Source organism: Macaca thibetana, chromosome 12 (genome assembly GCF_024542745.1).
Source record: "Macaca thibetana thibetana isolate TM-01 chromosome 12, ASM2454274v1, whole genome shotgun sequence".
NCBI classification, from domain to species: domain Eukaryota; kingdom Metazoa; phylum Chordata; class Mammalia; order Primates; family Cercopithecidae; genus Macaca; species Macaca thibetana.
This window is the reverse complement of record NC_065589.1, coordinates 73,322,027-73,342,253: the sequence shown is the minus strand read 5'-3', so window position 1 is coordinate 73,342,253 and position 20,227 is coordinate 73,322,027. Positions and strand designations below refer to the sequence as shown.

Below are 20,227 nucleotides of genomic sequence, written 5' to 3'. Positions count from 1 at the left end.
TTCTTAGACAGTCCATACTTAACTATTGTGTTAGACATTTAAGTTGTTTGTGCTTACTGTTATTTAAAAAAAAAAAAACCCAAGGACTATTTTATTTTAAATGGTTGCCTTTACAGATATTCCAGTACATAGAATTAGTAAAATGTTAAAAGGTACGATGAATATGAATATATTTAAGATTCTTGGTCTGTAATGCCAAGTTGCTTAACAAAACTGCTGGTGCCTTTTATGTTTTTTTGTTATTTCACTTTTTGTGAATTCTCTGCTCATATACTCTTAGGTGTCCTTTGAACTTTAATTTGATAGATGGACAGTGAAAGGTTTTGGTTGTCACAGTGACTGATATTTAATAGGGCAAGGGTTGCTTAAGGTTCTGCAGTGAGTTGGATAGCTCTATTCAATGAATCGCCCTAGTGCCCTCATTGCTAAGCACTGTTACACAGTAAGAAAATTAATATTCTCAGCAACTATGACAGTGTATTTTCCCCAATTTTTTTCTTTTTAATTTTACATAGACAAATAGAAATAATTTTTTTCGTAAGTTCAGATCTGTTTATCCCCATTATTTACTTCATTAGTGAATCTAAAAAGCTATTTAATATCCAGGGTTCAGGTAAATATTCGCAAGTACTTTTCTTAGTTTCTGTTTTGTGGGGGAGGTACCCATTTTGTGAGGGGGAAAAAAATCATTTTTTTTTTTTTTTTTTGAAACGGGGTCTCACTCTGTCACCCAGGCTGGAGTACAGTGGCTTAATCTTGGCTGACTGCAACCTCCGCCTCCCTGGCTCAAGTGATCCTCCCACCTGAGCGTCTCCAGTAGCTGGGACTACAGACGTGTGCCACCATGCCTGGCTGATTTTTGTATTTTCTGTGGAGACAGGGTTTTGCCATGTTGCCCAGGCTGGTCTCGAACTGCTGGACTTTAAGCAATCTGCCTGCGTTAGCCTCCCAAAGTGCTGGGATTACAGGTGTGAGCCACTGCTCCCAGCCTCCTGAGCTCTTTGAATGTTAAACAGCAGCACTAGTTGAGTACCTCTTATCCAAAATGCTTTGTACCATATTATTGCTGATTTCTGATTTTTTTCTGATTTTGGAATGTTTGCAATATACTTACCAGTTGAACCTTCCAATTCTGAAAATCCAAAATGCTCCAATGAGCATTTCCTTTGGGTGTCTTTTTGGCACTCAAAAAATTTCAGATTTGGGGTTTTCAGATTTAGGTTATCAATTTTAAGTTGAAAAACTAATACATGGACATATTCTTATTGCAAAAATTCAAACCTTATACATAAAGCTGAAGGCCCCCAGTGACTTCCATTCCTAGACTCAGTGCCTTTTGCAGAGATTCTGTGAGGAGTTTGGTATATATAGTATTCTCAAGATCTCTCTCTGTAGAAATAGGGTATTATTTTATGGTGTTAAAGGAAATACTTATGTGCAATTTACTTTTTTGTTTATTTTGAACTAAATAGTAGCTTTCTTGGCCTGTGTTACAATGGAACTGCCATATAGTATTAAATAGCATTTTATACCATAATTTGTTCAGTTTCTCTCCTATTGTAAGATATTTTGAGTGTTTCCGTTTTTTTGTTGTTACTACAATTTTGCATTCTCACTTATGCCTGTCCTCTCACATTTGTTCATTCATTTAATAAATACTGATTTCTTGTCATATGCCAAGCACTGTTTGAGCACTAAGAATTGAGAAGGGAGTAAGACTGAAAATTCAGGTTTATCACATCATGGAACTTGTATTCTAGTGAGAGAAGATGGATATAAAAATTGAATACCAATTAGCAAGAAATGCTTGGAAGAAAAAGCAGAATAAGAGGATGTAAAGTGTTAGGAGGATGAGAGCTCCTTTCTTGAATACAGTAGACTACGAATGGGTCTCTATGAGAAGGTGATTCCTGAGCAACAAGGGGGTGAACGATGTGAAGATGGTTTGAGAGCATTCCAGGTGGAGGGAACAGCAAATGTAAAGGACTTGATGAAAGAGTAGGCTATGGGATGTTGAGGGTGGGGAGTGGGGGATAACCCAGCAGGATACCAATGTAGCTGAAATAAAGTTGAGGAAAATATTAGAAGATGTTAGGAAATGAAGTTGAGGAAAATGCCTAGAGGTGAACAGGAGCTAAAATATTTAGAGCCATATAATTGAAATTACAGTAGCCACAAGCCACATGTGCTTTTTGAGCACTTGAAATGTGGCTAGTCTGAATTGAGATATGCTTCAAGGATAAAATATACAATGGATTTCCAAAGACTTGTACCAAAAAAAAAAAATCACAGTAACATTTTGTTTATTATATTCTGAAGTGGTAATAGTTTGGACATACTGGTTATTACCTGTATATCCATAACATTACTGTTTGGACATCACTAATCTGAAAATCTGAGGTCCAAAAATGGAAACTTTTTGAGCGTCAGAATTGAAAATTTCACACATAAGTACTTAATACAAACTTTGTTTCAAGCACAAAATTATTTAAATTGTATAAAATTACACATATAATTCAGGCTGTGTGCATAAGGTATGGTATGTTTGAAATATAAATGAATTTTGTGTTTAAACTGTGTCCCATCCCCAGGATATCTCATGTGTATGCAAATATTCCAAAATTCAAAAAAAAAAAATCTAAAACACTTCTGGTTCCAAGCATTTCCTCTAAAAGATATTCAATCTGTACATACTGAGTTAAATAAAATATATTACAATTAGACTGTTTTTATTTGTCAAAATGTGGCTACTGAAAAATTTTAATTTACCTGGGTGGCTCATGTTTTTATTGAGCAGTGCCAGACTAGAGCCTTAAAATCCATGCTAAAACTTTTCAGATGAATGGTAAGACAGTTTTAGGCAGAGGAATGATATGATAAGATTTGTGTTTTAAAAGAATCATTCCACTCTGGCTATTTTGTGGAGAAGAGGCAGTGTAGAATTAGGAGTAAAATAAGAGAAACTACTTAGGAGGCTATTGGAGTAGCCTAGATAAGAAATGATAATGGTAAAGGTAATGAGAACTTTTGGGATAATTTTTGAAGCTAGAGCCAAATTACCTTCCTAATGGTTTGGATAATGAGGTATGAGGGAAAGTAGAACCAAAGATGACCCCCAGTTTTTCAGCCTCAGCAGTTGGCTTGGGCAATGGTAATGTTTACTGAGTATTCAAGGGAATGGAGGTAGAAGAGTAAACAGTTTTGTCTTAGATATATTAATTATTTTTAATAAAGTAAATTTTATTGAAGTGTAACATGGCATACATAGCATATGAAACTGTCATTTTTAGAGTCCATAATTTTGGACACTATTTACACTTACTGCCTTTGTTTCTTCTACACTTTACCTTACCCTATCATCTTCCACCAAGTATTACAATTCAGCTTTTTAAGTCCTTAAAATAAATCCCTTATCAAAATAATGTCTGTTAAATAATAGCTTTCTGTTATAGAAATAAAGCTGTTACACAGAATATCTCTTTGGTATTTTTTGTGTCTATACTAGCATATCAGTAAAGGCTGTTGCTCATAATCAGAAAGTACCCTCATATGTAAAATTGAATGTTGTGCTTTTACTCAAAATGTAAATCTACCACATATACTATTTAAAAATACCATACTGTTGTTAAAATACCCCACTTTTTCTTCTTGTGTGATTTTGCTTCTTAAAAATCTCATATTTTAATCAGAACTCTCATTTTTGTTTTCTAGGAGCACAGGGATCAGTTGTCCTTGGGTTTTTTGGGTCTTTTCTTCATTTGAAGGTAATCTGCTTATTGAATAAGTTCACTAATCATACAGAGTTAATACAATTTTCTGTTTGGGCTATTAATCTATATTCTGGTTGATAAATAGAAAGTTGATTACATAATAATGGTTAAGGCTTAACTTTCAAGTCTTTTCTAGTTGCTTCACAAAATGCAATCTAATCTCTAAAAAGAAAGCACTAATAATCCATGTGATTTACCTCATAGAAATAAATATCAAAATAAATTCAAACTGTATTTCTAATTTTGTTTCACAGAATTTTTTTTCCAGAAATTTGTGAAAGATCTTTGCTATTTTAGTCTGCTTGTCTGAAACTGTATTTTACTCATAGATTAAGTATTGGAGCCATGGGAATAAAGGTTCAACGTCCTCGATGTTTTTTTGACATTGCCATTAACAATCAACCTGGTAAGAATATTAGTTAACATTTATAAATGGGTGTTTAATATTTTAAATTAGTAAAGAAGTTTAAACCAACTACCTTCTTTTTCAGCTGGAAGAGTTGTCTTTGAATTATTTTCTGATGTGTGCCCCAAAACATGCGAGAACTTTCGTTGTCTTTGTACAGGTTTGTTCACATTTTCAACTGCCCTAATAGTAGTCTCAGTTGACTGTGGTTTGCTTTTTTTTTTTTTTCTTCTTTTTTTTAAGAGACAGGATCTTGCAACATTGTCCAACTGGACTAGAACTCCTGGGCTCATCAATCCTTACACGTAAGCTTCCTCAGCTGGGATACAGGTGTGAGCTACCATACCTGGCATAGCTTGCTTTAATTTTTTATTTACCCTATTTTAGATTTCTCCATGCATATTACTTCTTTTCTGTTAACATGAAGATTACACAGCAGTGACTAGGGCATGAAAGTAATTCTTAGAAATATTATGACTGGGCATGGTGTGACTGGGCATGGTGGGTTACATCTGTAATCCCAGCACTTTGGGAGGCCGAGGTGGGTGGATCACTTGAGGTCAGGAGTTCAAGACAATCCTGGCTAACATGGTGAAACCCTGTCTCTACTAAAAATACAAAAAATTGGCCAGGCGTGGTGACTCGCCTATAATCCCAGCACTTTGGAAGGCCAAGGCGGGCAGATCACCTGATGTCAGGAGCTTGAGACCAGCCCGGCAAACATAGTGAAACCCCATCTCTACTCAAAATACAAAAATTAGCCAGGTGTGATAGTGGGTGTCTGTAATCCCAGCCACTCGGGAGGCTGAGGCAGAGAATCACATGATCCCTAGGTGGAGGTTGCAGTGAGTCGAGATCGCACCATTGCTCTCCAGCCTGGGCAACAAGAATGAAACTCTGTCTCAAAAAAATAAAATAAATACCAAAAATCAGCCGGGCATGGTGGTGTGCGCCTGTAATCCCAGCTACTCTGGAGGCTGAGGTGGGAGAATTGCCCAGGAGGCGGAGGTAGCAGTGAGCCAAGATCACTCCACTGCACTCCAGCCTGAGCAACAAGAGTGAGACCCTGTCTCAATTAAAAAAAATAGAGGCCGGGCGCGGTGGCTCATGCCTGTAATCCCAGCAGTTTGGGAGGCTGAGGTGGGCGGATCACTTGAGGTCAGGACTTTGAGACCACCCTGGCCAACGTGGTGAAATTCCGTCTCTACTAAAAAAAATGAGCTGGGTGTGGTGGCAGGCGCCTGTAATCCCAGCCACTCGGGAGGCTGAGGCAGGAGAATCACTTGAACCCAGGAGGCAGAGGTTGTAGTGAGCCAAGATAGTGCCACCACACTGTAGCCTAGGTGACAGAGCTAGACTCTGTCTCAAAAAAAAACCAAAAACAAATATTAGTTTTAATGGTATATTATTTGAGATTGATTTCTACATTCTCCAGAAATACATGGGTGATTTTTTAAATGAATGTTTTAAAAAAATTCCTGAAAGGAATGAAAATATGATTTTTTTTAGTCTGTAAGGTTCAAGAGAGGCATATTTACATTTATTTTGCTTTCATACTCCTTTGATTTCCTTTCTATTAAATGTCCTAATTTTTTATCTCTATAGGTGAAAAGGGGACCGGGAAATCAACTCAGAAACCATTACATTATAAGAGTTGTCTCTTTCACAGAGTTGTCAAGGATTTTATGGTTCAAGGTGGTGACTTCAGTGAAGGTGAGACTTGGAAAAATCATGTATTATTTTCTGTTAAATATCACAGATCTCAAAGTTAGACAAGTCCCTAGAAGTTATAGTCCAATGTTCTTGTCACTCTCACTCCATTTAATCTTTGGTCAATTAGAAGTACTCATAGAAATATGTAAAAGAAGGAAGCTCATAGGCTGGCCATGGTGGCTCATGCCTATAATCCCAGCACTTTAGGAGGCCAAGGCGGGCAAATCACGAGGTCAGTAGTTCAAGACCAGCCTGGACAACATGCTGAAACCCTGCCTTTACTAAAAATACAAAAATTTACCCGGCGTGATGGCGTGTGCCTGTAGTCCCAGCTACTCGGGAGGCTGAGGCAGGAACCCGAAAGGCAGAGGTTGCGGTGAGCCGAGATCGTGCCACTGAACTCCAGCCTGAGCGACAGAGCAAGACTCTGTCTCAAAAAAAAAAAAAAAAAAAAAAACAGAAAGCTTATAAAAAATAATTTTACCTTTGACACATGAATTAATTTCAGAAATAGGCTTCTGGATACAAAACAAAACACTGCATTCATCTCAGTAATCTGTCAAGTGTATGTGTTTGATTTTGTCACAAGTGGTAATCCTTACTACAATAACATTTTTACTTTTTTATTGTAAAAATATCAAAACTACTTTTAAAACATGTTGAAAAAATGTTAACCTGTTGCAAGACCTGCATAATCATAATTAGAATCTGAAAGTTCTTTTTTAAAATATATTTTAATAGTCTTTGTCACATTCTTACTATCATAGCATAGGGGAAAGAAAGAAATTTGGGATCTTGCATTATTGACATTAATATCTTTTATGATTTTCTGCAATCTTCAAATATTGTTAATTCAAAATTATTTAAAAATCTACTTTTTAAGAAGTATTTTGTTTAGGTATCACCTTTGAGGCACTTGTTATCTTGAGAGTTAAAAGAGTATGTTTTTCATTTTTAGGAAATGGACGAGGAGGGGAATCTATCTATGGAGGATTTTTTGAAGGTAAAAATGTTTACATTTATATTATGTTTTAAATGTTTTCTCTTTTATTCTATTTTATTCTCTATGGAATCAATAACATTATTCATTAAAGAGTATACTAATGTCTCGCTGCCTTCAACTAATCTGAAAGTTAATTTTCTGGTAAAAAATTGCTTTTTGTAGAGATGGGGTTTTTTCTTCTTAGGACATTTTTACAACATATGATTTGAAAGGGTTTCTATGATCTGTACTTAATTCTTTTTTTTTTTTTTTTTTTTTTTTTTTTTTTTTTTTTTTTTTGAGACGGAGTCTGGCTCTGTCGCCCGGGCTGGAGTGCAGTGGCCGGATCTCAGCTCACTGCAAGCTCCGCCCCCCGGGTTTACGCCATTCTCCAGGATGGTCTCGATCTCCTGACCTCGTGATCCGCCCGTCTCGGCCTCCCAAAGTGCTGGGATTACAGGCTTGAGCCACCGCGCCCGGCCGATCTGTACTTAATTCTTAGAATTTTAGTACTAGAATAGGAACTTCCATAGATCAATCTTAACTTTTATTATTATTATCATTATTATTATTATTATTTTTGAGACGCAGTCTTGCTCTGTCGCCCAGGCTGGAGTGCGGTGGCCGGATCTCAGCTCACTACAAGCTCTGCCTCCCGGGTTTACGACATTCTCCTGCTTCAGCCTCCTGAGTAGCTGGGACTACAGGCGCCTGCCACCTCACCTGGCTAATTTTTTGTATTTTTAGTAGAGACGGGGTTTCACCGTGTTAGCCAGGATGGTCTCGATCTCCTGACCTCGTGATCCGCCCGTCTCGGCCTCCCAAAGTGCTGGGATTACAGCCTTGAGCCACCGTGCTCGGCCATCTTAACTTTTATTAAAGGAGATTCAGCAATATTTCTTACTAACAACATCCAAATTTTTAGGTCATTTGTTCTATGAAAATTTTTAAAAATATCTTTGATACTCTAAAATTTAACTATAATCTTTTCCAAAAATTTAAGTTTTCTTGCTAGAATTTTTTTGTTGATGTGAAGACCATTTGGAAAACTATAAGCATATTTAATGTGGAAATAATTTGATATTTTTCATCTTTCAGTTTTGACATTTAGTGAAATTTTGTTTAAAATTCTACATGATTTGTTCTTAATATTCTAACCCAAGTTTGGAAAACAGGTTCCTCCCTTTGCTATGGCATAAGTGATGCTATGACAGAGGTTAAGTTAATGAATCCAGACTAAATAATACTCTGTGTGCCTCTATGTGCTCAGAAATGAAACCATTGAAATGTAAAAGAATCTAATCTGGACTCTCAGTTTTTTTTTTTAAGAGATGGGATCTCACTGTGTTGCCCAGGTTGGAGTGCAGTGGCTTTTCATGGGTGTGATCATAGTGCACTTTAGGTTCAAGCTCCTGAGCTCCAGTGATCGTCCTGCTTCAGCCTCCTGAGTAGCTTAGGAATACAGCCACATACCACTGTGCTCAACTGTTTAGATAGTTTCATTTTTTTATTTAAATAAAGTAGTGTTATCTTTTCCAAAAATGTGAAGGACAAATATAAATGGAAAGGAAGGGAATTGAGATAGTATTTGGGTTTTATAAGTAAAGAATAGGAAATCAATAATATTCGAATCTTACACAGATGAGAGGGGAGGCTGGGCTTGGTGGCTCACGCCTGTAATCCCAGCACTTTGGGAGGCCAAGGCGGGCGGATCACGAGGTCAGGAGTTCGAGACCATCTAGCTAACATGGTGAAACCCCGTCTCTACTAAAAATACAAAAATTAGCCGGGTGTGATGGTGGGAACCTGTAGTCCCAGCTACTCAGAAGGCTGAGGCAGGAGAATGGCGTGAACCCGGGAGACGGAGCTTACAGTGAGCCGAGATTGCACCACTGCACTCTAGGCTGGGTGACAGAGTGAGACTCCGTCTCAAAAAAAAAAAAAGATGATAGGGGAAATTGATTCATATTTGATTCTCTTCTTTCATAACCTAACTTTGTCATCTAAGTTGTGTATGGCACTAAAGAATACATCAGATGTGAATAGAAGTGAAAATGAATTTTTTTTTGGCGGTTACACCTATAATGTAACTGAAAACTTTCCTTCTCTATAGACGAGAGTTTCGCTGTTAAACACAACAAAGAATTTCTCTTATCAATGGCCAACAGAGGGAAGGATACAAATGGTTCACAGTTTTTCATGTAAGTATTTATTATCTGATCATTTAAAACATCCCATTTTTGGGCCGGGCACGGTGACTCACGCCTGTAATCCCAGCACTTTGGGAGACTGAGGTGGGCGAATCACGAGGTCAGAAGATCAAGACCATCCTGGCTAAAACAGTGAAACCCCGTCTCTACTAAAAATATGAAAAAATTAGCTGGGCGTGGTGGCGGGTGCCTGTAGTCCCAGTTACTCGGGAGGCTGAGGCAGGAGAATGGCGTGAACCCGGGAGGCAGAGCTTGCAGTGAGCTGAGATCGCACTGCTGCACTCTGGCCTGGGTGACAGAGTGAGACTCCGACCCAAAAAAAAAAAAAAAATCCCATTTTTGGTCTACCATTTCTCTGTGTGCCTGCCGTTGATTACTAATAAATAGGAGAGGAATCTATAAGGGAGGGAGGGGGAACAAATAATTGATTTTTTTTGTTGTGTTTTTATGTTACTGTTTTTGAGACAAGGTCTTGCTCTGTCACCCAGGCGAGTGCAGTGGCGCAATCACGGCTCACCACAGCCTTGACCTCCCTGGCTCAAGGAATCCTCCCCACCTCAGGCTTCCGAGTAGATAGGACTACAGGTGTGTGCCACCACACCTAGCTAGTTTTTTTTTTGTGGAGAGACGGGGTCTCCCTGCGTTGCCCAGGCTGGAGACTCCAGGCTGGGATTACACACATGAGCTATGGCACCTAGACAGAATTGTTAAAGAGGGAAAATTGTTATAGAGGGGAAGTTAAATTGTTCTGCTAATGTTTTGAAATAATGGAGACTTGTCAAGAGAATACAGGAGCCAGGTTAAAGGTTTCCCACTAGCCAAATTAGGATAATTTGAGCATCAAAATAAGTAACAGTAATATCAGTTTATGGTCAAATAGGAACCAGGAGTCTACATTGATATAAATAAATGATTAAATAATGAGAGAGAAGGGAAGCTGTTCCCTTATTAGAATGTCAGCTAATATATTTAGAAGGAATGATGGAGTTAGAAAAGTCACCATTTTGTAATCATCACAGTAATGACTGACTCAGGCAAGAATCTTCTATTGATGCTAAATTTAAAGGGGTGATTTCAGTGAGAAACTAGATGTTTACACAGAGTATTTCTCCATACGTTACTTAATTACAAAGAATAAAATGCAGTCAGTTCTCACTGTTCATAGATTCTGTATTTGAGAATTCACCTTCTCGCTAAAATTTATTTGTAACCTCCAAATGCTAAGGATTTCCAGTTCCGACTACAAAAAAAAATTGTTACTAGGCCTGTTGTCAGTAATGCCTGTTTTTTTAATCCTGTCTTATGGGTACAGGTTTGCTGTCTTCAGTAGCCTTGAACTCTCTTGGTCTCTGAGGAATTTAATCTGTCAGCACCATGTGGATTATTCTGTTGTTTCTCTATTCCATACTTGTTAACTCTTCAACAGTGAGAAATCTGGCGCCTGATTATCTTCAACATTTCTGATCCTTATTGAATCTTAGAATGAACAACTGCCGTCCCATACTGCTGTAAATAAGGACCTACTAACTAGAGTTCACTATTTATGCTTTTTTTTGTTTTGAGACTGAGTGTAGGTAGTTAAACAGCAAGTTTTAAAGTGACTTAAATTAGTTCTTTTTTGGTTTGGTTTTGTGATTCACTCAAAATGTGTTAGGTTTATTCCTTTCTGATTATATTTCATTTTGTTCTCCTTCCTACCTTATTTTGATTTTTTTTTTCATTTTTTTAAGTTTATGAAATAGTAACATTTCCAAAGTCAAAACAAAAAGAATACTATGAAGTGTCTCTCTCACCCAGCCCTTCCACTTCATTCCCATTTCCTTGTTTTTTTCACCCCAGTTCCATCTATCCATGTTAATAACCAACCTAATTTCCAGTTTATCTTCCTGTATGTCCGTTTGTAAACATAAGCAAATACATGTATACATTTTCTCACTTTCCCTTCCTTATACCGTAGATGGCACACCGTGTATACTGTTTCACTCTTCACTTAACAGTATATCCTTGAAACACTCCATAACAGTTTATAGAGATCATTTTTATTCTTTTTTGCAGCTGCATAGTACTCTGTTGTTTGTGTATACCATAGTTTATTCAACCAATTGCACATAATGTGGATCTCTCTGATTTTCTTTTTAAACAAAACAATTTATGGCTGGGTGCAGTGGCTCACGCCTGTAATCCCATCACTTTGGGAGGCCGAGGTGGGTGGATCACTTGAGGTCAGGTGTTCGAGACCAGCCTGGCCAACATGGTGAAACCCTGTCTCTACTAAAATACAAAAATTAGCTGGGTGTGGTTGCAGGCACCTGTAATCCCAGCCACTTGGGAGGCTGAGGCAGGAAGGTAGAGGTTGCAGTGAGCCAGGGTTGTGCCACTACACTCCAGCCTGGGCTACAGAGCAAGACTCCGTCTCAGAAGCAAACAAATAAAACAACTTACAATTACCTCTTCATTGTAAAAAAAAAAAAAAAAAAAAAAAAAAAAAAAAAAAAAAAAAAAAGAAAACAAAACACAGATAAGCCACACACACAAAAATCCCATCCCCAGAGCATCTTTCCATGCATTAAAAATGTTTATAGAGTGTTGCTCTATAATCAACTTTTGGCGATAATGTAAATCTCTGTACATCACTAAATATTAGCTTTTTAATGGCTACATGTTAATCTCTTGCTTGAATGTACTATGCATTATTAATCTTATTTTGGGACATTCAGTTTGTTTCCTGTTTTTTAAACTGCTCTAGTGAACATTGTTGTGCCTATCATTTCATGCAGTTTTAATATTTAAGAAGTTTAATGAACTATTTACACATTTTTAAGGCTTTCCATATATATTGTTATGTTGACTTTTTTTTTTGAGATGCAGTTTCGCTCTTTTTGCCCAGGCTAGAGTGCAGTGGCGCGATCTCCGCTCACCGCAACCTCCACCTCCCAGGTTCAAGCGATTCTCCTGCCTCAGTCTCTCGAGTAGCTAGGATTACAGGCATGCACCACCATGCCTGGCTAATTTTGTATTTTTAGTAGAGACAGGGCTTCTCCATGTTGGTCAGGCTGGTCTTGAACTCCCGACCTCAGGTGATCCACTTGCCTCAACCTCCCAAAGTGCTGGGACTACAGGTGTGAGCCACCGCGCCTGGCCTTGTTATGTTGATTTTCTTTTTTTTTTTTTTTTTTTTTTTTTTTTTGAGACAGAGTCTTGCTCTGTTGCCCAGGCTGGAGTGCAGTGGCCGGATCTCAGCTCACTGCAAGCTCTGCCTCCCGGGTCTACGCCATTCTCCTGCCTCAGCCTCCCGAGTAGCTGGGACTACAGGCGCCCACCACCTCGCCTGGCTAGTTTTTTGTATTTTTTTAGTAGAGACGGTGTTTCACCGTGTTAGCCAGGCTGGTCTCGATCTCCTGACCTCGTGATCTGCCCGTCTCGGCCTCCCAAAATGCTGGGATTACAGGCTTGAGCCACCGTGCCCGGCGTTATGTTGATTTTCAAAAGAAAAGGATAGGCCGGGCCCGGTGGCTCAAGCCTGTAATCCCTGCACTTTGGGAGGCCGAGATGGGCGGATCACGAGGTCAGGAGATCGAGACCATCCTGGCTAACACGGTGAAACCCCGTCTCTACTAAAAAATACAAAAAACTAGCCGGGCGCGGTAGCAGGCGCCTGTAGTCCCGGCTACTCGGGAGGCTGAGGCAGGAGAATGGTGTCAACCTGGGAGGCAGAGCTTGCAGTGAGCTGAGATCCGGCCACTGCACTCCAGCCTGGGCGACAGAGCGAGACTCCGTCTCAAAAAAAAAAAAAAAAAAAAAAAGGAAAGGATAGTTTACTGTAGCACCAGTAGTATGTAAATGCTAATTTCACCACATTCTCAACACAGTATTATAATTTATTTTCCTCTTTTAAATAAAATCTTTCCTGTACTAACCAAAACTCTTATGTTAAGTTCATACAATCCTTCATATATATTCTCAGAATCTTCCCTCTAAATGTTGGTTTCTCCTCGTATCTTCCTATTTCATAGGTATCCCTTCTTCTGTGTTCTGTTTTTTAAAGGAAATAACTTCAATTTTTAGAGAGCTTCAGTCTTAAAAAAATTTTTTTTGTGCTATAACATATAGAAGATTTGCCATTTTAACCATTTGTAAGTGTACAGTTCAGTCTTGTTTATAGTTATGTATTTTTTTGAGACAAAGTCTTGCTCTGTTGCCAAGCTAGAGTGCGGTGGCACAGTCATAGCTCACTGCAGCCTCAAACTCCTAGGCTCAAGTCATCCCACTGCCTCAGCCTCCCAAAGTGCTAGGATTATAGGTGTGAGCCACTGGGCGAGTCATGTGTATTAACAGTGTTGTACAACCATCAGCACTATTTCCAGAATTGTTTCATTGTTGCAGAGACTCCGTACCATTTCCCCTTTCCCCCCATCCCTGGTAACTTCTATGAATTTGCCTGTTCGACTATTTTATTTAAGTGGAATCCCACAATTTTTATCCTTTTGTATCTGGCTTGTTTCACTTAATGTTTCCAAGGTTTATTTATATTGTAGCATGTATCAGAACTCCATTTTTTTTTTGAGATGGAATCTTTCTCTGTTGCCCAGCCTAGAGTGCAGTGGTGCAATCTTGGCTCACTGCAAGCTCCACCTCCTGGGTTCATGCCATTCTGCCTCAGCCTTCCGAGTAGCTGGGACTATAGGCGCCCACCACTACGCCTGGCTAATTTTTGTATTTTTAGTAGAGATGGGATTTCACCTTGTTAACCAGGATGGTCTTGATCTCCTGACCTCATGATCCGCCCGCCTTGGCCTCCGAAAGTGCTGGGATTATAGGCATGAACCACTGCGCGTGGCCTGAACTCCATTTTTTTTTTTATGGCTGAGTAATACTCTGCTATATGTGTATACCATGTTTCTTGATTCATCTGTTAGTGGACATTTGACTTGTTTTCACATTTTGACTATTGTGAATACTGCTGCAGTGAGCATTGGCATTTGAGTTTCTTTTTTTTTTTGGTTCTTTTGAACATATACCTAGGAGTGAATTGGTGGGTTATATGGTCATACTCCTTTTAGCTTTTTGAGAAACTTCCATACTGTTTTCCATAGTGGTTGCACCATTCTACATTCCAATTAGCAACGTACAGGAGTTTTTATTTTTCCACATCCTTGCCAGCACACTTATTTGCCACTCTGTGTGTATCTGTAAATTACCATGAAAGCACTACAAGCTGTAATTTTTTAATTTTGGAATTACAAATAAGTTTTAGTGAGCAGGCAGACTTGCAAATAAAGTTATCAGTGAAGAGGGGAACAACTGTGTCTAAATGCAAATCATATATATACATTGTGACTGTAACATGTTATATGAATATACATAGTGTACACCTAGGTTTTTACATTTCTAGGTGATTTTAGTGAGTTGAAGTGAGTATAGTGTTACAATGAGGAAACAATAGTAGGTCATTAATTTTATAGTTAGGTAAACCTAAAAATTCAGCTATAGGTTATACTTTTTTCAGTGGTATTGTACATGCTTTAATCAAAGATTAGCATAAATTATGCTCCTTTTTTCAAATTTCTAATAGCTTTTTGATAAGGTTTTTTTAAAATAACAACTCTTATAAAATGCTAATCTTTAATTTTCATACCAGTGTTTTTAGTACGTATTTGAGTAGCAGCCTTCTTACCTACGTAGCTTTATGGTTGATGGTGGGGGGATGGGATTTTGAAAAAATAACTTCATGTGCCAAAAAATGCTTACTTTAATTTTTGTCCCAATTCTTAATCCAGATCTCTTGCAGGTAATTAAAGAACTTGTAAACACTCAGTTGGGCACAGTGACTCATACTTGTAATCCCAGCACTTTCAAAGGTCAAAGTGGGAGGATCGCTTGAACCCAGGTTTGAGACTAGCCTGGGCACCATAGTGAGACCTGTCTCTACAAAAAATAAAAAATTAGCCAGGCATGCTGGCATGCACCTATAGTCCCAGCTACTCAGGATGCTGAGGCAGGAGGATAGCTTGAGCCCAGAATGTTGAGGATGCAGTGAACCAAGGTTGTGCCAGTGCACTACAGCCTGGACAACAGCCTGAGACCCTCTCTCTAAACCAAAAAAATAAAAACAAAAAAAACTTATAAACACGATATAAACCATTTCTGTTCAAGTCCAACAGTATATGTCTGAGGACCATAAGAATATAGTCTGTGCTTAACTGTTTAAAATGTTTTAAGGTTGAAAAGCATTATGGTTAAACTCATACACTGGTGGAATTGTTTCATAAATTTTGATATGTCTGTATAGTAGAACATTATACAATTATGACTATTCAGTAAGAACTCAAGTGCAAGAAACATGAATGGATAGAAATAACACTGAAATGTCTATTTTAGTTACATAAAAGTTTTCAGCAGTAAGTAGGTATTGCTTTTATAATTAGAACAAGTTTGGTAAATACATTATGTGGAAAGCATTTTGCCTTCTGTTCTCCTTAAGATTGAGGTAATATGATTATATTAAGATAGCAGTTGATGTCTTTGTTTTCAGCTTTGTTTCCAATACAGTTATTTTCTTTTTCTTTTTAGAGATGCTAACTTTGTTTTTCTCTGACTTTGTTTTTATTCTTCTATCTGATGACTTCCAAAAGAACAACGAAACCAACTCCTCATTTAGATGGGTAAAGATTATTTTATTTATTTTACAACCTGTTTTAAATTAACCTTGAAATAAGAAGCTTTTATTTAATAATTTTTACTTGACACTTTAGGCATCATGTTGTTTTTGGACAAGTAATCTCTGGCCAAGAAGTTGTAAGAGAGATTGAAAACCAGAAAACAGATGCAGCTAGCAAACCGTTTGCGGAGGTACGGATACTCAGTTGTGGAGAGCTGATTCCCAAATCTAAAGGTAAAACGAAGTACATATTTCTAAGAATACTTACACATACAAAATAAGCAGAGACATTCTAAATAGTTGGCATGAAATTCATACTCAAGCTGATATAAAAATGAGGTTTTTGTTTTAAAATGTATTTCTGCGCTTTTGTTTTTTACTTTTTTAAGTTGACAAAAATTGTATATACTTACTGTGAACAATATGGTGTTTTGAAATATGTATACATTGTGGACTGGCTAAATTGAGCTAATTAACATATATTGCCTCACATAATTACCCCTTTTTGTGGTGAGAACTCTTAACATCTTAGCGGGGTTTTTTTTTTTTTTTTTTGAGACAGTCTCACTCTGTCACCCAGGTTGGAGTGCAGTGGCATGATCTTGGCTCACTGCAACCTCCGCCTCCTGGATTCAAGCAATTCTCCTGCCTCAGCCTCCCAAGTAGCTGGGACTACAGGCGCCCGCCACCACACCCAGCTAACTTTTGTATTTTTAGTAGAGATGGGGTTTCACCATATTGGCCAGGCTGGTCTCGAACTCCTGACCTTGTGATCCGCCTGCCTCAGCCTCCCAAAGTGCTGGGATTACAGATGTGAGCCACTGCACCTGGCCAGTGATTTTCAGGAATACAGTACATTGTTATTAGTTGTAGTCATCATGTTATACAGTAGAATTCTTGAACTCATTCCTCTGAGCTAACTGAAATTTTATATCCTTTACCAGCATTTGTCCAACACATTCCCTTCTCTAATCCCATGAGAACCACTATTCTCTCTGCTTCTATGACTTCAACATTTTTAGATTCCACATGTAGATGAGATCATATGGTATTCGTCCTTTTGTGCCTGGCTTATTTCATATAACATAACTAACTTCCTCTGGGTTCATTCATGTTGCTCCAGATGACAGGCTGAATAGTATTCCATTGTGTATATAAACCACATTTAAAAAAAAATCCGTTCATCTATTGGTGGAAACAGGTTGATTCTGTATCTTAGCTATTGTGAATAATGCAGCAGTGAACATGAGAGTGCAGATATCTCTTCAACACACTGATCTCATTTCCTTTGGATATATATCCAGTAGTGGGATTTCTGGATCATGTGCAAGTTCTATTTTTAATTTTTTTTATTATTATTATACTTTAAGTTCTGGGATACATGTGCAGAACATGCAGGTTTATTACATAGGTATTCATGTGGCATGGTGGTTTGCTGAACCCCATCAGCCTGTCATCTACATTAGGTATTTCTCCTAATGCTATCCCTCCCCTAGACCCCCCACCCCCAGACATGCCCCAGTGTGTGATGTTCCTCTCCCTGTGTACATGTGTTCTCATTGTTCAACTTCCACTTTTGAGTGAGAACATGCAGTGTTTGGTTTTCTGTTCCCGTGTTAGTTTGCTGAGAATGATAGTTTCCAGCTTCATCCATGTCCCTGAAAAGGACATGAAGTCATCCTTTTTAATGGCTGCATAGTATTCCATGGTGTATATGTGCCACATTTTCCTTATCCTGTCTGTCATTGATGGGCATTTGGGTCTGTTACAAGTCTTTGCTATTTTGAATAATGCTGCAGTAAACATATGTGTGCATGTGTCTTTATAGAAGAATGATTTATAATCTTTTGGGTATATACCCAGTAATGGGATTGCTGTGCCAAATGGTATTTCTGGTTCTAGATCCTTGAGGAATTGCCACACTGTCTTCCACAACGGTTGAACTAATTTATGCTCCCACGAACAGTGTAATGGTGTTCCTGTTTCTCCACATCCTCTCCAGCATCTGTTGTTTCCTGACTGTTTAATGATCACCGTTCTAACTGGCATGAGATGGTATCTCATTGTGGTTTTGATTTGCTTTTCTCTAATGACCAGTGATGATTAGCTTTTTTTTTTCCTGTTTGTTGGCCACATAAATGTCTTCTTTTGAGAAGTGTCTGTTGATATCCTTCACCTACTTTTTGATGGCGTTATTTGTTTTTTTTCTTGTAAGTTTGTTTAAGTTCTTTGTAGATTCTGGATATTAGCCCTTTGTCAGATGGATAGATAGCAAAAATGATCTCCCGTTCTATAGGTTGCCTGTTCACTCTGATGATAGCTTCTTTTGCTGTGCAGAAGCTCTTTAGTTTAATTAGATACCATTTGTCAATTTTGGCTTTTGTTGCCATCGTTTTTGGTGTTTTAGTCATGAAATCTTTGCCCATGCCTATATCCTGAATGGTATTGCCTAGGTTTTCTTCTAGGGTTTTTATGATTTTAGGTCTTATGTTTAAGTCTTTAATCTATCTCTTGAGTTAATTTTTGTATAAGGTGTAAGGAAGGGGTCCAGTTTCAGTTTTTTGCATATGGCTAGCCAGTTTTCCAAACACCGTTTACTAAATAGGAAATCCTTTTCCCATTGCTTGTTTTTGTCAGGTTTGTCAAAGATCAGATGGTTGTAGATGTGTGGCGTTATTTCCGAGGCCTCTGTTCTGTTTCATTGATTTATATATCCATTTTGGTAGCAGTACCATGCTGTTTTGGTTACTGTAGCCTTGCAGTATAGTTTGAAGTCAGGTAGCATGATGCCTCCAGCTTTGTTCCTTTTCCTTAGGATTGTCTTGGCTATACAGGCTCTTTTTTGGTTCCATATGAAATTTAAAGCAGTTTTTTTCTGATTCTATGAAGAAAGTCAATTGTAGCTTGATGGAGATAGCATTGAATCTATAAATTACTTTGGGCAGTATGGCCATTTTCATGATATTGATTCTTACTATCCATAAGCATGAAATATTTTTCCATTTTTGTCCTCTCTTATTTCCTTGAGCAGTGGTTTGTAGTTCTCCTTGAAGAGGTCCTTCACATTCCATGTAAGTTGTGTTCCTAGGTATTTTATTCTCTTTGTAGCAATTGTGAATGGGAGTTCACTCATGATTTGGCTCTCTGTTTGTGTGTTATTGGTGTATAGGAATGCTTGTGATTTTTGCACATTGATTTTATATCCTGAGACTTTGCTGAAGTTGGTTATCAGCTTAAGGAGATTTTGGGCTGAGACGATGGGGTTTTCTAAATATACAATTATGTCATCTGCAAACAGACAGCTTGACTTCCTCTCTTCCTATTTGAATACCCTTTATTTCCTTCTCTTGCCTGATTATCCTGGCCAGAACTTTCAATACTACATTGAATAGGAGTGGTGAGAGAGGGCGTCCTTGTCTTGTGCCAGTTTTCAAAGGGAATGTTTCCAGCTTTTGTCCATTCAGCAGGATATTAGCTGTGGGTTTGTCATAAGTAGCTCTTATTATTTTGAGATATGTTTCATCAATACCTAGTTTATTGACAGTTTTTAGCATGAAGGGCTGTTGAATTTTATTGAAGGCCTTTTCTGCATCTATTGAGATAATCATGTGGTTTTAGTCATTAGTTCTGTTTATGTGATGGATTACATTTATTGATTTATGTATGTTGAACCATTCTTGCATCCCAGAGGTGAAGCTGACTTAATCGTGGTAGATAAGCTTTCTGATGTGCTGCTGGATTCGGTTTGCCAGTATTTTATTGAGGATTTTCCCATCGATGTTCATCAGGGATATTGGCCTGAAATTTTCTTTTTTTTCTTGTGTCTCTGCCAGGCTTTGGTATCAGGATGATGTTGGCCTCATAAAATGAGTTAGGGAGGAGTCCCCCTTTTGGAATAGTTTCAGAAGGAATGGTACCAGCCCCTCTTTGTACCTCTGGTAGAATTCGGCTGTGAATCCATCTGGTCCTGGGCTTTTTTTGGTTGGTAAGCTATTAATTACTGCGTCAATTTCAGAACTTGTTATTGGTGTATTCAGGGATTCGACTTCTTGCTGGTTTAGTCTTAGAAGGGTGTATATGTCTAGGAATTTATCCATTTCTTCTAGATTTTCTAGTGTATTTGTGTAGAGGTGTTTATAGTATTCTCTGATGGTAGTTTGTATTTCTGTGGGATCAGTGGTGACCTCCCTTTTATCATTTTTTATTTTGTCTATTTGATTTTTCTCTATTTTCCTCTTAGTCTGGCTAGCAGACATCTAGCCAGAATCTATTTTGTTAATCTTTTCAAAAACCGGCTCCTGGATTCATTGATTTTTTTTTTTTAAGGGTTTTTTGTTTCTCTATTTCCTTCAGTTCCGCTCTGATCTTAGATATTTCTTGTCTCATGCTAGCTTTTGAATTTGTTTCTCTAGTTCTTTTAATTCTGATGTTAGGATATCCATTTTAGATCTTTCCTGCTTTTTCTTGTGGGCATTTAGTGCTGTAAAT

At 38.0% G+C, this 20,227-nt stretch overlaps 1 protein-coding gene across 2 annotated transcripts in view; it reads left to right on the top strand.

Annotated features, from left to right (window-relative positions):
- PPIG (peptidylprolyl isomerase G) overlaps positions 1-20,227 on the top strand; it is a 60,245-nt gene that overhangs the window by 15,394 nt on the left and 24,624 nt on the right. For both annotated transcript variants that reach the window (XM_050751444.1, XM_050751443.1), the window contains exons 2-9: positions 3,712-3,764; positions 4,100-4,176; positions 4,262-4,336; positions 5,782-5,889; positions 6,848-6,892; positions 8,985-9,072; positions 15,714-15,743; positions 15,834-15,973. In XM_050751444.1, coding sequence (XP_050607401.1) covers positions 4,116-4,176; positions 4,262-4,336; positions 5,782-5,889; positions 6,848-6,892; positions 8,985-9,072; positions 15,714-15,743; positions 15,834-15,973 — 547 coding nt within the window. In that variant the 5' untranslated portion in view covers positions 3,712-3,764; positions 4,100-4,115. The remainder of the gene's footprint in view (positions 1-3,711; positions 3,765-4,099; positions 4,177-4,261; positions 4,337-5,781; positions 5,890-6,847; positions 6,893-8,984; positions 9,073-15,713; positions 15,744-15,833; positions 15,974-20,227) is intronic.